The 12,081-nt window shown below is 36.5% G+C and overlaps 1 protein-coding gene across 1 annotated transcript in view; it reads left to right on the top strand.

The window, feature by feature from the left end:
* Positions 1–12,081, top strand: part of LOC131158270 (uncharacterized) — a 50,735-nt gene that overhangs the window by 18,387 nt on the left and 20,267 nt on the right. The window contains exon 2 of the mRNA XM_058113013.1: positions 1,919–2,127. Coding sequence (XP_057968996.1) covers positions 1,919–2,127 — 209 coding nt within the window. The remainder of the gene's footprint in view (positions 1–1,918; positions 2,128–12,081) is intronic.

Here is a 12,081-nt window from a genome sequence, read left to right as displayed (position 1 = left end):
TTGGTTTGGGAGAAAATTTTCGGGAAGTTAGGATATTTTGATAATTTTTATGTTTTCATACTTGATAGCCAACTTAGTCTTTATTTGGTTACAAGAGTTGTCTTATTTGAAATGTGTCTTTTTTGGGATTTCGAAAGTTGTCTTCACAGGAAATTTCTTATTTTGAGCAGTTTCTAATTTTGGCAGGCTTCCTAATTTCTACTTTTGTTTATTTTGAGTTGAAGTTTGATTAGGAGTTTAATGTGTTCCTATTTAGAGTAATTTGAGTCTTAAACTCTTAATTAGCGTGCTTTGTCTGACTGTCTTAGAAGGTTTTTTACTTGTGCAGAAAATTCCTAATAGCTGGATTAATAAAATTTAAGTGTCTGCTTTCATTGTTGTGCATGAAGTTTCAGCTTCTGGATTATCTTCTTCTTTTCTTCGTCTCCGGCTGCCTCCCCTTCTATTATTATTATTATTATTAATTTTTTTTCCCTGGTTGCATTTGTGCTCTCCTTTCAAGTTCGAAGTTACTATAAGTCATAACTGTAGTTACTAGAATACTATCATGCCCTAGCAAACCACATTTTGGTGCAAACATTTCGGAACGTGGTACATTTTTATTCCGGAAGGCTAAGTTTAATGATTAAAGTGTTAATTCGATAGTTTTCACTTAACATATTTTTTTATCAATTAAAGTGGAAAATTGTCCACTTATAATTCCTTTTTCTGTCATTATTAATATATGTTGCAGAAGGAAATCTCTTCTAGGTTTCGAAACACTTCAACATCCTCCCCAAAATATACTAGTGCCATTTCCTATTTTTCACCAATATATTGATAAAAAATATACCCTAAATATTCCACATTTTAGAGCATGTTCCGCTCATGATCCCATTTCCGTTCGATGAACAAGAACATTCTGCATTCAAATTTCAATGTAGCATTGGTTAGAACAAAATTGAACCCAAAAATCCTAAGAGCCGGTGAAAACAGTTTTCATTTTCCATATTTAGTCTTTCAAAGAAATAAAAGAAAAACCAGCTTATTTTTAAGTTTTGCAACAAGTTTTGGCACCATTCACTTGTGGAAAATAGTTTTATTTTCAAATTTCAAAATTTAAATTAACTGTAAAAATGCCACCTTGTTTTTCAATTTTCTAAATTTGTATTGGAAAGTTGGAAAACATCTTTTTTTTTTTTTTCTAGATTTCTAATTTCTAATGAAATTTTTGGGAAATTGGAAAACAAGGTGTCCTTTTTGTAGTTATTTTGAAATCTAGAAATGAAAATTGAAACTGTTTGCACAACCAAACAAACCGTTTATTTTCTATCTTTTAATAGAAACTTAGAAAACTAAAAACTAAGCGGGAATTTTATAGTTTGGAAAACTAAAAATGGAAAATGAAATTCTTTTCCACAACTAGATGGCCTAACCTTTTCATACTTTAAACTTCAAAAATCTTGTTGTTTCACTATCGTAATTCTAAAATCTGTTCATCCTCTGTTCCTATGTGCATGGATTTCTTCTACTATTGGATTAACTATTAAAGTTGCTGTTAAGAAGTTTTACCAATCTGGTTTTTGGGTTTTCAGCAACTAATTTAGAGACCTTTCCCTGAACCCCAAGAATTGGCTTGATTCTTCACAAACACTAAAAATTGGCTTGCTCTTTCACAAGCCCTAAAATCGCTGCGTTTGGCTTGCAGGACAGCCCATAGGTAAGTCCTTGGTTACCCTGCTTCAAAATAAAGATGAAGTCAGTTTCATTTCTAAGGTTGCTGGGAGTAGACAAATGAGCACATGCCAATGTCTTCATACTTTTATTAAGGGGAAATTTTATTATGATGCTTCTGTTTCTGATTTTCTGATTTCAATTTTGCTTTCATTTTCAAACTTCTGTTCTGTAACTGTTTTTGTCTTTCCCCCTTTTGTCTCAGGGTGTCGTTTGGGTTTTAGAAGAAGACAAAATACCTATAGAGCAAAAGAGAAAAAAGGAGACACTGGAGGTTTTCCCTGTGCGAAAGTATGCAAAGATCAAGGACCGCTCACTTGTTATGACGAATCTAGATGGTTCCTGTGTAGCAATTCCATTAAAAGGTTGTGTTGTTGCAGCTGTATCAGCTTCAAGCTTGTCCTCAAGAAAATGGTATGAAGCTTTTCTAGTTAATATTCTTTGCATATTATATTGTCTAATTTGACATAATATTGATAAATCTTTTGTAAATCAACTTTCCATGTTAATTTTCTTGAGGGATACTCTGTTTGTGGGTTTAGTAGTGATCTCTATTTCTTCATGAGAAATAATAAGTACAAAAATATGGTTTGAGATCATAGTTTCCTGTAAAATTAAATAAAAAAAACCCAATTAGGCTATAGGGGGAAAATGAACTGCACTCTTAATTTTGTATCTGAATGTGTGGAAGGCCAAATCTATTCTAATGAATGGATTCTTTATAACTAGGAGAATCCATTTCCTCAGTGTGAATAGTATTATTTTCTTCATTGCAATTATGACATGCAAGCCTACAGATTGTATGATATTTCTGAAAACTTGCTGAAGTAAAAAGTTTTGAAACCTTGACTTCTAGGCTCTGATTCTTGAGACTGCTAGTTTTTCCTTTTTATTTTTCTTTTTCATTTTTGTTCCAATTGATGAAGAAGCAAAAATTATTCCTAAGAGGGCATCAATAAGTTGCCATCCCATGCACAAAATAATTTACAAGCCAAAAATTAACTAGATCTAAAATGTACTACAAATCCACATTTTGAATACCTATACCAGAAGGGGAAGATCTTTAAACACCCATCTTTAAGTCTCAATAGGGTGACTTCCGTTTCTTGAATGCTCTTTTGTTTCTTTTCCTCTAAACAGCTCAAAAAAAATGATCAGAGGGATAAAGATAAATTTTTCATCTTTTGTTTCATTCTCTCCACACAGCCAAAAAGATAGTGAGAGGGGTAAGGATAAAAAATTTTCTTGTTCCTATACAAGTGTTTACACCAAGCTACGAAGCCGTTATCTCCCTAGTTTTGTTGCTAGATTCCTTGCCTTGAGTGGGAGGATCATTTTGTTAGGTCACTGAAAAGTTGTTTCCAAGGCATTGTCTTATCATCCTCGATCCTTCTTGACGAAGGGGAATTAGGGGAGTTAGATTGGACCTACTACTTTCTTTTGAAGGAAGTGGTGTAGGTAAAAGATATGGGGATTTGGTGAAAGGAAGATGATAGTGCTTAAGTGTTGTTCTTTGCTAATTTTGTTGTTGCAAAGAAAAATGAATTTCTTAGAGAAGAAATTAGCACTATGTTTGGGAGGAAGGGAAGCAAGTGGAAGGGAAGGGAAGGAAGGAGGGATTTAAAATGCATTAATTTGGAAGTTACATTCTTTAGGAGGGGAAGGGAATCATAGGTTTCCTCATTTCATTCCAATCCCTATGAAATCCCCAAAATATAAAATCCCAAATTGGGGTGTTTTAGATAGAACATGAGAGTAAATTTAATTCTTACCTTCTAGTTCTCTTCTGTACTTAAATGAAGCATCCACGCATGGGAAGGTAATGACCTCACACTACACTTTCATCCCTTTCTTTCTTAGAAATAATTCTATTCCATTGCATTCATACTCCCAAACATAGTGTAAGAGATGGAATAAGGGATCTTTTGGGTGGATAATCCAAAAGAGAAGCATTTGGGGTGTGAAGGTAAAAAAGGAATTGCTGTTATGGCAGTGTAGATATGCTATACTAGGTGGCCGCTAATGGCCTCATGAGGTAGGAAAATAGTCATGGAATTTTACATGGGAAGGAGTTCTCTATTACCCAAGTTCTTAAATTTTGATTTAAGCTAAAATTTCAGAACATCAAAAGCATGTAAATTTTGGGGGAAATTTCGATTTTGATTCTAACAGAAGATGGAAATTTGTAGTAAAGCATGGAATTTTTATTTTTTTATTTTATTTTATTTTTATTTTTTTGAAACTTTAGAAATGGTTGATAGGCATAATAATGCAAGTATTACAACTGTAAGAAACAATAGCAACAAGCCTTAGGTCCCACTAGGAGGGGTTGTGACTACATGGATCCTTTTCCGCAAATTCATCCTATCAAGAGCGTTTTCCTCTAATAGATTAAGGGCTATTAAATCCTCACCCACTGCTTCATTTCAAGTTATTTTAGGTCTAGCCCTACTCCTTTTCATGCCAAAAACATTAACTAACTCACTCCTCCTCACAGGTGCTCTACTAGGCTTGCGTTTCAAATGCTTAAACCATCTAAACCGCCCCTCCCTTATCTTGTTTTCAACAGGTGCTACAGCTAAATTATTGCGTATATGCTCGTTTATGACTTTATCTTTTAATGTTGACCACTCATCCACCTTAACATTCGCATTTCAATAACTTCAAATTTTTGTACATGTTGTTTCTTCATTGTCAAACATTCTGAGCCATAAAGCATAGCTGGCCTTACAACCGTCTTATGGAACTTTCCTTTTAATTTTAAGGCTATTCTACGATCACACAACACACCTGATGCACTCTTCCATTTTTCCCAATCTATTTTAATTCTATGTGCTACATCTTCTTCAAATTCCCCTTCCACTTGCTTGATAGATCCAAGATATGAACTAAGTACTGCTTTTTTTTTTGGGGGGTGGGGGGGAACTTAGGGAAACTATTATTCCATTAGTCCCTAATTCTCATAAAAGAAACAATTGCTATAACAAGATGGAGATAAATAAAGAGCTGTTTGAAGAGGATAGAGAAACAAAAGGGGCCACTTGTATTTATTTATTTTTATCAAGAATTGAACTCTCTCTCTCTAAAAAGGAGGGTTTGATATTGCTGAATTTTCTTGGTTACATCTTTTTTACGTAAAATAAGCACCTTTAGAAAGGGTGAGATATTGAGAAATAGTAAGTGAAGTAATGAGAACTCATACTAGCCCCCCGTAAAGGTGCCCCTTTGAAGGCACATGGCCATGATGTATTGAATGGAAAAATTACATGTTCATAGAGAGATCATTTTCTGCCGTTAAAAAACTATTTATAGATAGCCTACCTAAATTCCCATTCAAACTACAAGGGGTTTGGAATATCTCATTCTTATCTCCATACGCATTCACTAGTAAAACTTATCAAGTTACTTTGAATTTGAATGTGATCTCATCACTACCCTTACATTTTAAACCCATGAGTGAATCCAATTCAATTTGAAAACATAACTATCCTTGTAATCCTGCACAATATTTGTAGTTGCATCTTGATTTATTTCTTTAGCTGCAACTCTTGGGCAGCACTTTAGTTCAGGGTGATGTATAGCACCCAATGTCTTAAATTTCGATTTCTACTAAAATTTCTAAGCTCCAAAAATACACAAATTTTGATTTCTTGGTCAATTTTGATTTCGATTTGAAAAAAAAAAAAAAACGATGGAAATTAGTAGTAAAGTATGGAATCCTTTTATGAAACTTTAGACATAATAATGTAAGTTTTTGATTAATATATTGTATATTAAATATATCTATGTTGTGTATGAGGTGTAATAATTGTAATATAATATGCGTATTAAACATATTGACAATGTAATATGTGTATTGAAAATATTCAGTTTATATAAATGAAATTCATTAATCAAATCAACAACAACAACAACAAAACCAAGCCTTAGTCCCACTAGGTAGGGTCTGCTATATGAATCATTTTTCGCCAATTTATGTGATCATGGACCATTTCTTTTGATAGATTCAAGGATATTAAATCCTTGCTCACTATCTTCTCCCAAGCTATTTTAGGTCTACCCCTACCCCTTCCACTAACCCTGACAATAACTAAGTCACTCTTCCTCACAGGTGTACTACGTGACCTACATTGCAAGTGTCCATACCATCTGAGTCGTCCCTACCTTATCTTATCTTCTATAGGAGCTACACCTAACTTGACACGAATATGTTCATTCCTTAATTTATCTTTCAATGTTATATCACTCATCCATCTAAGCATTCTCATCTTGGCAACTTTTACTTTTTGGATATTATGTTTTTTCGTCGCCTAACATTCCGATCCATATAGCATAGCTGGTCTTATAACTGTCCTATAAAACTTCCCTTTCAATTTTAAGGGTATTCTACAATCACAGAGCACACTTGAAGCACTTCGCCATTTTACCCAACCTGCTTTAACTCTATGCATTACATCATCTTCAATTTCTCCTTCAGCTTGCATAATAGATCCAAGGTATTGAAATCTACAAGTGCTACTTATTTTTTCATCATCAAGTTTAACTTTGTTTCCAATAATCCTCCTATCATTACTAAAGTTATATTTCATATATTCTGTCTTATTTCTACTTATCCTAAAGCCTTTGGATTCCAAAGCTTCTCTCCATAATTCTAACTCAGCCTCTACTCCGTCTCTAGTTTCGTCAATTAATACAATATCATCTACAAACAACATATACCATGGAACCTCCTTTTGAATACTTTTAGTCAATTGGTCCACCACTAAAGCAAAAAGATAAGGATTCAAAGATAATTAAGACATGAGTGGTTAAATAAAATGTCGTAAGTTTTATTTTCATATAATTTCAGAAGATAATTTAGACATGAATGATTAATAAAATGTTGTAATAATCTTTTGTTTCAATAAAAAAATAATATACATTAAGAGAAAAATTTCACTTTACTTTTGAATCTTATATTCTAATTTCAAGGGAATGAAAATAGTTTTAATCTTGATAGGTTTCAGTAAAAATTCAAGATTTTGATAAATTTCGAAGGACTTGTTGAAATTTCGACGGAAATTATGTAAGATAGAAATCAACTGCCATTTCAATTTCTAGAGTGATAGAAGGCTGTTATTTCAATGGAAATTTCGACAATTTCATGGAAATTTAAGACCATGATACTTGGGTGACCTTACTTGTCTTGCTCGGCTGAGTGTTTGACCCTAATCATGTTGTTTGATCTCTTAATCTTGCTCATTCATTTTGGTCATATTGGTCACGTGGCCAATTGTGTAGCTCCCACATAATTTTCTCAGCAAGTGAGCACAAATGGCTCAAATAATGCCGCCGCCCCCGCCGCGCCCCCCCCCCCCCCCCCCCCGCCTACGGCCATTCATTTGTATACATCTGATTTGGTAGCTAAGGTTTATAGGAGTTGACTGCTGAAATGGACTGGGTTGGATTGGCTATAAAAGTTATCTTTGTCCCATGTTTGGTTTGTCATCGATAAAGGGTAGCATAATTGTAGGCTAATCATTCAAAAGACCAAAATGTCCTCAATAAAAAGCAACATCCCAACCTCTAAAGATAAACAATTAAATTTATATCATGTGTTAAGATATTGGTACAAACATGTAGGAATATAGCTTTTAGTTCTACTTCACTCATTAATAAAATCATTATCTTTATCGCATTTTCTTCTCCATTGCCCCCTCCCCCCAATTTTGATTAGAAAATCCTCTAAGAAATCACACCATCTTCAGCCGGAATCTTTGAAGTCATGAGTGGCAGGCTCATTACCAAAATCTTAAACCCCTCACTTTTATCAAAATTTGTTCCTAATGATGCCCATGTCAAGCTATGATGGTGTGCTTCTTCTTCATCCTGTAGTGCAGGCTTCCTTATCATAAATTGATAAATCGTGTTGCTTCATTGGTGAGGCTGCCAAAGCTCTGATAAGGCATGCTTGCACGGACAAGTGGAGCAAAGCTTGTGGGGTGGTTCTTAGATGGTGAGCTCTGAGCAAAGCATGTGGGTGGGAGGGCAGAAAGACGAGGGGGCATCCACATTTATTTTTTGGTTAGCCGGCGTTAGCCAGTGGGGGGAGATTGGCCAGCACTATCCAATATAAAATGGCTAAGCTCCACTTCTTGGTTTGTCCAATCCTATTTATGTGTTCCAGCAAACATAGGCTATGGATTCTTAACCTAGCCTAGCCATTGAACCAAACACACCCTTGTTGCCTTTATCGCTATGCTAATAAATGTTTAGTTGTCACTAGATTCCAAAAGTCCTTTCGATTCTGCCCTAGCCACATGGTGACACTAGGTGCCTCTTCTTCCTTTTCTACACACCCTTTGGAATCCCTTGGCAAACTGTCATTATAAAATTTTTGGCACCCATGCTCTCTTTTTAATACCCCTTGCCTTCCATTTCAAGCTATTGCCATTTTTGAAGCCTCTTTGAGCTCCCATAACATTGCTATCTCATCCTGCTAACATTCTTGCTTTTTCTGCTTCCTCCTACTCAATTATGTTTCGATTGTTCTGCTTGCAATCCCAAGGTCCCCTATCTGGTGGAACAATCAACCCTTGACATGTTATTTTGGAAGGTTAGATCCTCTATCCACTATAACCTCCACCAAAGGGTACACCCTATGGGTGGATCATGTTCAGATTGTATTTGAAGACTGGTGGAAGGCTTACTGTTCCATCTTATCTGACTCACTATGGCTGGCATTCCCTTTTATTGCGAAGTTTGGGTCCCCTCTTTACATTTTTGATCATTAAGATTCAGCGTCTTTGTCTTTTGGTTCAGTCTGCTTATAATGGTGCTTCTAGATCTGGCAACAATGTTCAGCCTCTACCCACATCGGATAGAAGCTTTGGCTTTCCTAAAACTTGAGATTGAGATTTCATTGAACTCTTGTAGTGCCTCATACTCCAACTTCCTATCAGATCACCAAGGTGAAGATATTGAACACATTGCGCTTTTGCTATTGGCTTTGAAATATGTATTTTGCATAGCCTCTATTAAAGTGGTTAAAGCATACAATAATCGAGCCATGTGTTTGGCCAAAGTTCAACCCATTGCGTTGTGTGCTTTGGTTCTATCACACCTATATACTAATGCATGGTGTCATGGACCCCCGAATAAGACTCAATTAAGGGCCGCGTGGCACTCGTCAAGAGCTCTCCACCAATCGAGTTAGCCAATAATCACATGTTCAAAACCTGCAGGCATGAGCACTAGCTAAGTATCGGTGATGACTAGAGATTAGAAAGGCGTCAATACAAATGAAAATAGAGCACATAGGCAAGACATTCATATGCAAAGGATATTCAAAAAGCAATAAGGTACAACCCTGTCCTAGACACCAACACAATGATGAACAATCACACAATCATTGACACAGGTAATCAGATATTCATTATAAATCCTAGGAGAATACATGTAAAGCAATCTTCCCCCCCCCCCCCCCCCCCCCCAATTTATCACATTACATTGTCAACCCCTAACATCCTCCCCCACTTGTTTTATCGACGTCCTTGTTGATTTGTTGTAAGAAGTCTTCGGTCTTTGGGTTTTGGTGCCGCTGTCTTGGAGCTCGTGAAGTCTTGAATCTTTTTCGTGATATGCTGGAGGTTTTCTGCCTTTTCCTAATTGTTCTCTTCTTCTCCCAGCCTCATCCACTTAACCAGTTATTGTTGTTGTTGACGACCTTCTTCGTTGATGACTTTATCTGTAAGGATCTCTTGGACGTCTCTGTTTACAGTCTTCATTCTGGAAATAGTTGATCTCCTTGACTTCTGTCGGTGCTGGTCTTCTTCATCAATATGGAATGGTTTTAAGTTGCTGATGTGAAACACTAGATGGATTGGTTGTCTATGGCTCTTCATCCACTATAGCTGTTCAAGTTGATACGATGCATGCCCAACTTTTTCCATCACCATGATTGGGCCTTCATATCTTCATAGAAGACTTTTATCCTTGTTGCGATGAAATTAAAATGTTTTTGGTGGCACTTTTACAAGGACTCGGTCCTTAGCTTCAAATTGTTGTGGTCGTCGCCCTTTGTCCGCCCATTTCTTCATGTGCTTTGAAGCTTTTTCCAACTGAGCTCTAGTGACTTCTATGTTTTGTGACTAGTTATTTGTGAATTGGTATGCCTTCAGGCAGTTTCCACTATATGGACCATAAAGAGTGTGTGGGAGTGTCGGTTGTTGACATGTCACAATCTCAAAAGGACTTTTGTTAGTTGTAGAATATTTCATAGAATTAAAGCAAAATTGCACTGTATGCAACAGTGATGGCTTCAAGCTCTATTGACACGCCTTTCTCTTTTAACAATTTTGTCACCACTCCTTGGAGTTCAAAGAACTTCATCTCCAAGGTTTCAAGTTTTGCCACTCTTTCTTGAAGTGCCTTAACGTGTGTTCCAAACTTTGAGGTTCTCATGCTACTACTCATGGTGCTTGCACACACTGTGCTTTGATACCATCACAGATCCCTGAATAAGAATCAATTAATGGCCAAGCGCACTCGTTGAGAGCTCTCCTTCAACTGAGTTAGCTGATAATCACACGTTCAAAACTTGCAGGCTTGAGCACCAGATAAGTATCGATAACCATGAGAGACTAGAAAGGTGTCAATACAAATGACAACAGGGCACATAGGCAAGACATTCATATGCAAAGGATATTCACAAAGCAATAATGTACAACCCTGTCCCAGACACCAGCACAATGATGAAAAAGGACTACTTGTTTTATTATATTCAAGAGAACAATCATACAATTATTGACACGGGTGATAAGATATTCATTATAAATCCTTGGAGAATATATGTAAAGAAATCTCTCCCCCCATTTATTCCATTACATTGTCACCCTGTAACACATCACTGATTTAATTTGACATAAGGACAAAGAGAAGGCCTTTGAAAACGCTCGAGGGCCCCCTTGGTGGGTGTTGCTCTCTTTGTTTTTTGCTCATTTTCTTAATTGGCTGAACATCCCAACATCTCGCATCTTAGACAGTGATACATGCTGCTATAACTTATAAGTTATTATTAGGGGTATGCTGTCTGAAGCTTAACACCCATCGAGAGAACTTCCATTGCCTTTGTGTTTGCAAGTCCTGTCCAACCTTGATATGGTATCCATTCCTTCCTAGGCTAACTGGGCATGAGTGGTCAAATTTTCTGGATGAAGAGGTATGGGACTGTACCCTTATTTCCTGAGACCTTCCTTACCGAATGATGATTGAGAAGTCCAAGAATAACAGGTGTAGGCAATAATTGTATAACAAACACTTTTGCGCCCATCAATTTGTTATGGTTCAGTTCCTCCCCGCATTTCACAAACCAAGAACTTCACACTGTGAAGTGTCGTTGAGCTCCATCCATCCCCATGAACTAAGTCAATAGTTAAGTGACCATTGACAGAATTGACTTTTCTTTTGGACGTGATACCCAAAAATCACACAATTTCCAGCAGTGTGGCTCTAAGGATTGTGCTACTTGCAGCCTTTTTTCCCTTTATAATTTATCATTGGGAGGTATTACATGACCTTCACCCAATTTTATTCGGGCATCCTTCAACCACCTATCGAAATCTCCTCTGCCTTGGTGATGTCAAGGGTATACTGTTGACCCACTTCAGGTGATGAGACTTAAACTTGTCATCCTTCTTTCCAAAGTCAGTATGCTTAGGCCGGCAAGAGCTGATCACTCATAAGCTCTGCGTGGCTTGAACTCATCCACGTTCACTTCCACCTCAGAGTTGTCGTCTTCTTGGCTGAACTCACACTCAACACATGGAACAAATATAGTACGTCACCTTGCACGAAGATTTTTTCTGCTCTACCTCAGCAAGTAATCATTGCAGCTCGCAATATGAATGGTTAACTGACATAAATAAGTAAACTCACTTCTCATCCTAACTTCAAGGGATTAGGAATCTATCATTCTTGTCTCCTTACCCATGATATTTAAGTTTGAACTTAAAAATCATTCTAATCTCCTAACCCATAAATAAACTATATCAAGTTACTTTGAATTTAAATATGATTTTATTACTATCCTAGAAATTTAAACTTATGAGTGAATCCAATTCAAATTTGTGCCCATAACTAACCTTAGTAATCCTTCACAATGCTCTGGTGCATCTTCATAGATTTCTTTGGCTACAACTTCTGGGCAACATTAAATCTGGGCTATATATAGCACCTGCTACCTGGGCAATCTCACTTTTCCCAATCCAGACTGTGTGCTTGGCCCTCGTCATGTTTAAGTTGTGAGATCACTTAATCTTGGTGCTGAACCATTTGGGTCATATTGGTGCCAGTGGCCAATTCTGTAGCTACCAAACAATTTTCTCAGCA

Source organism: Malania oleifera, chromosome 6 (genome assembly GCF_029873635.1).
Source record: "Malania oleifera isolate guangnan ecotype guangnan chromosome 6, ASM2987363v1, whole genome shotgun sequence".
NCBI classification, from domain to species: Eukaryota; Viridiplantae; Streptophyta; class Magnoliopsida; order Santalales; family Ximeniaceae; genus Malania; species Malania oleifera.
Note: the sequence above shows the minus strand (reverse complement) of the source record. Positions and strands in the feature narration are given on the sequence as shown.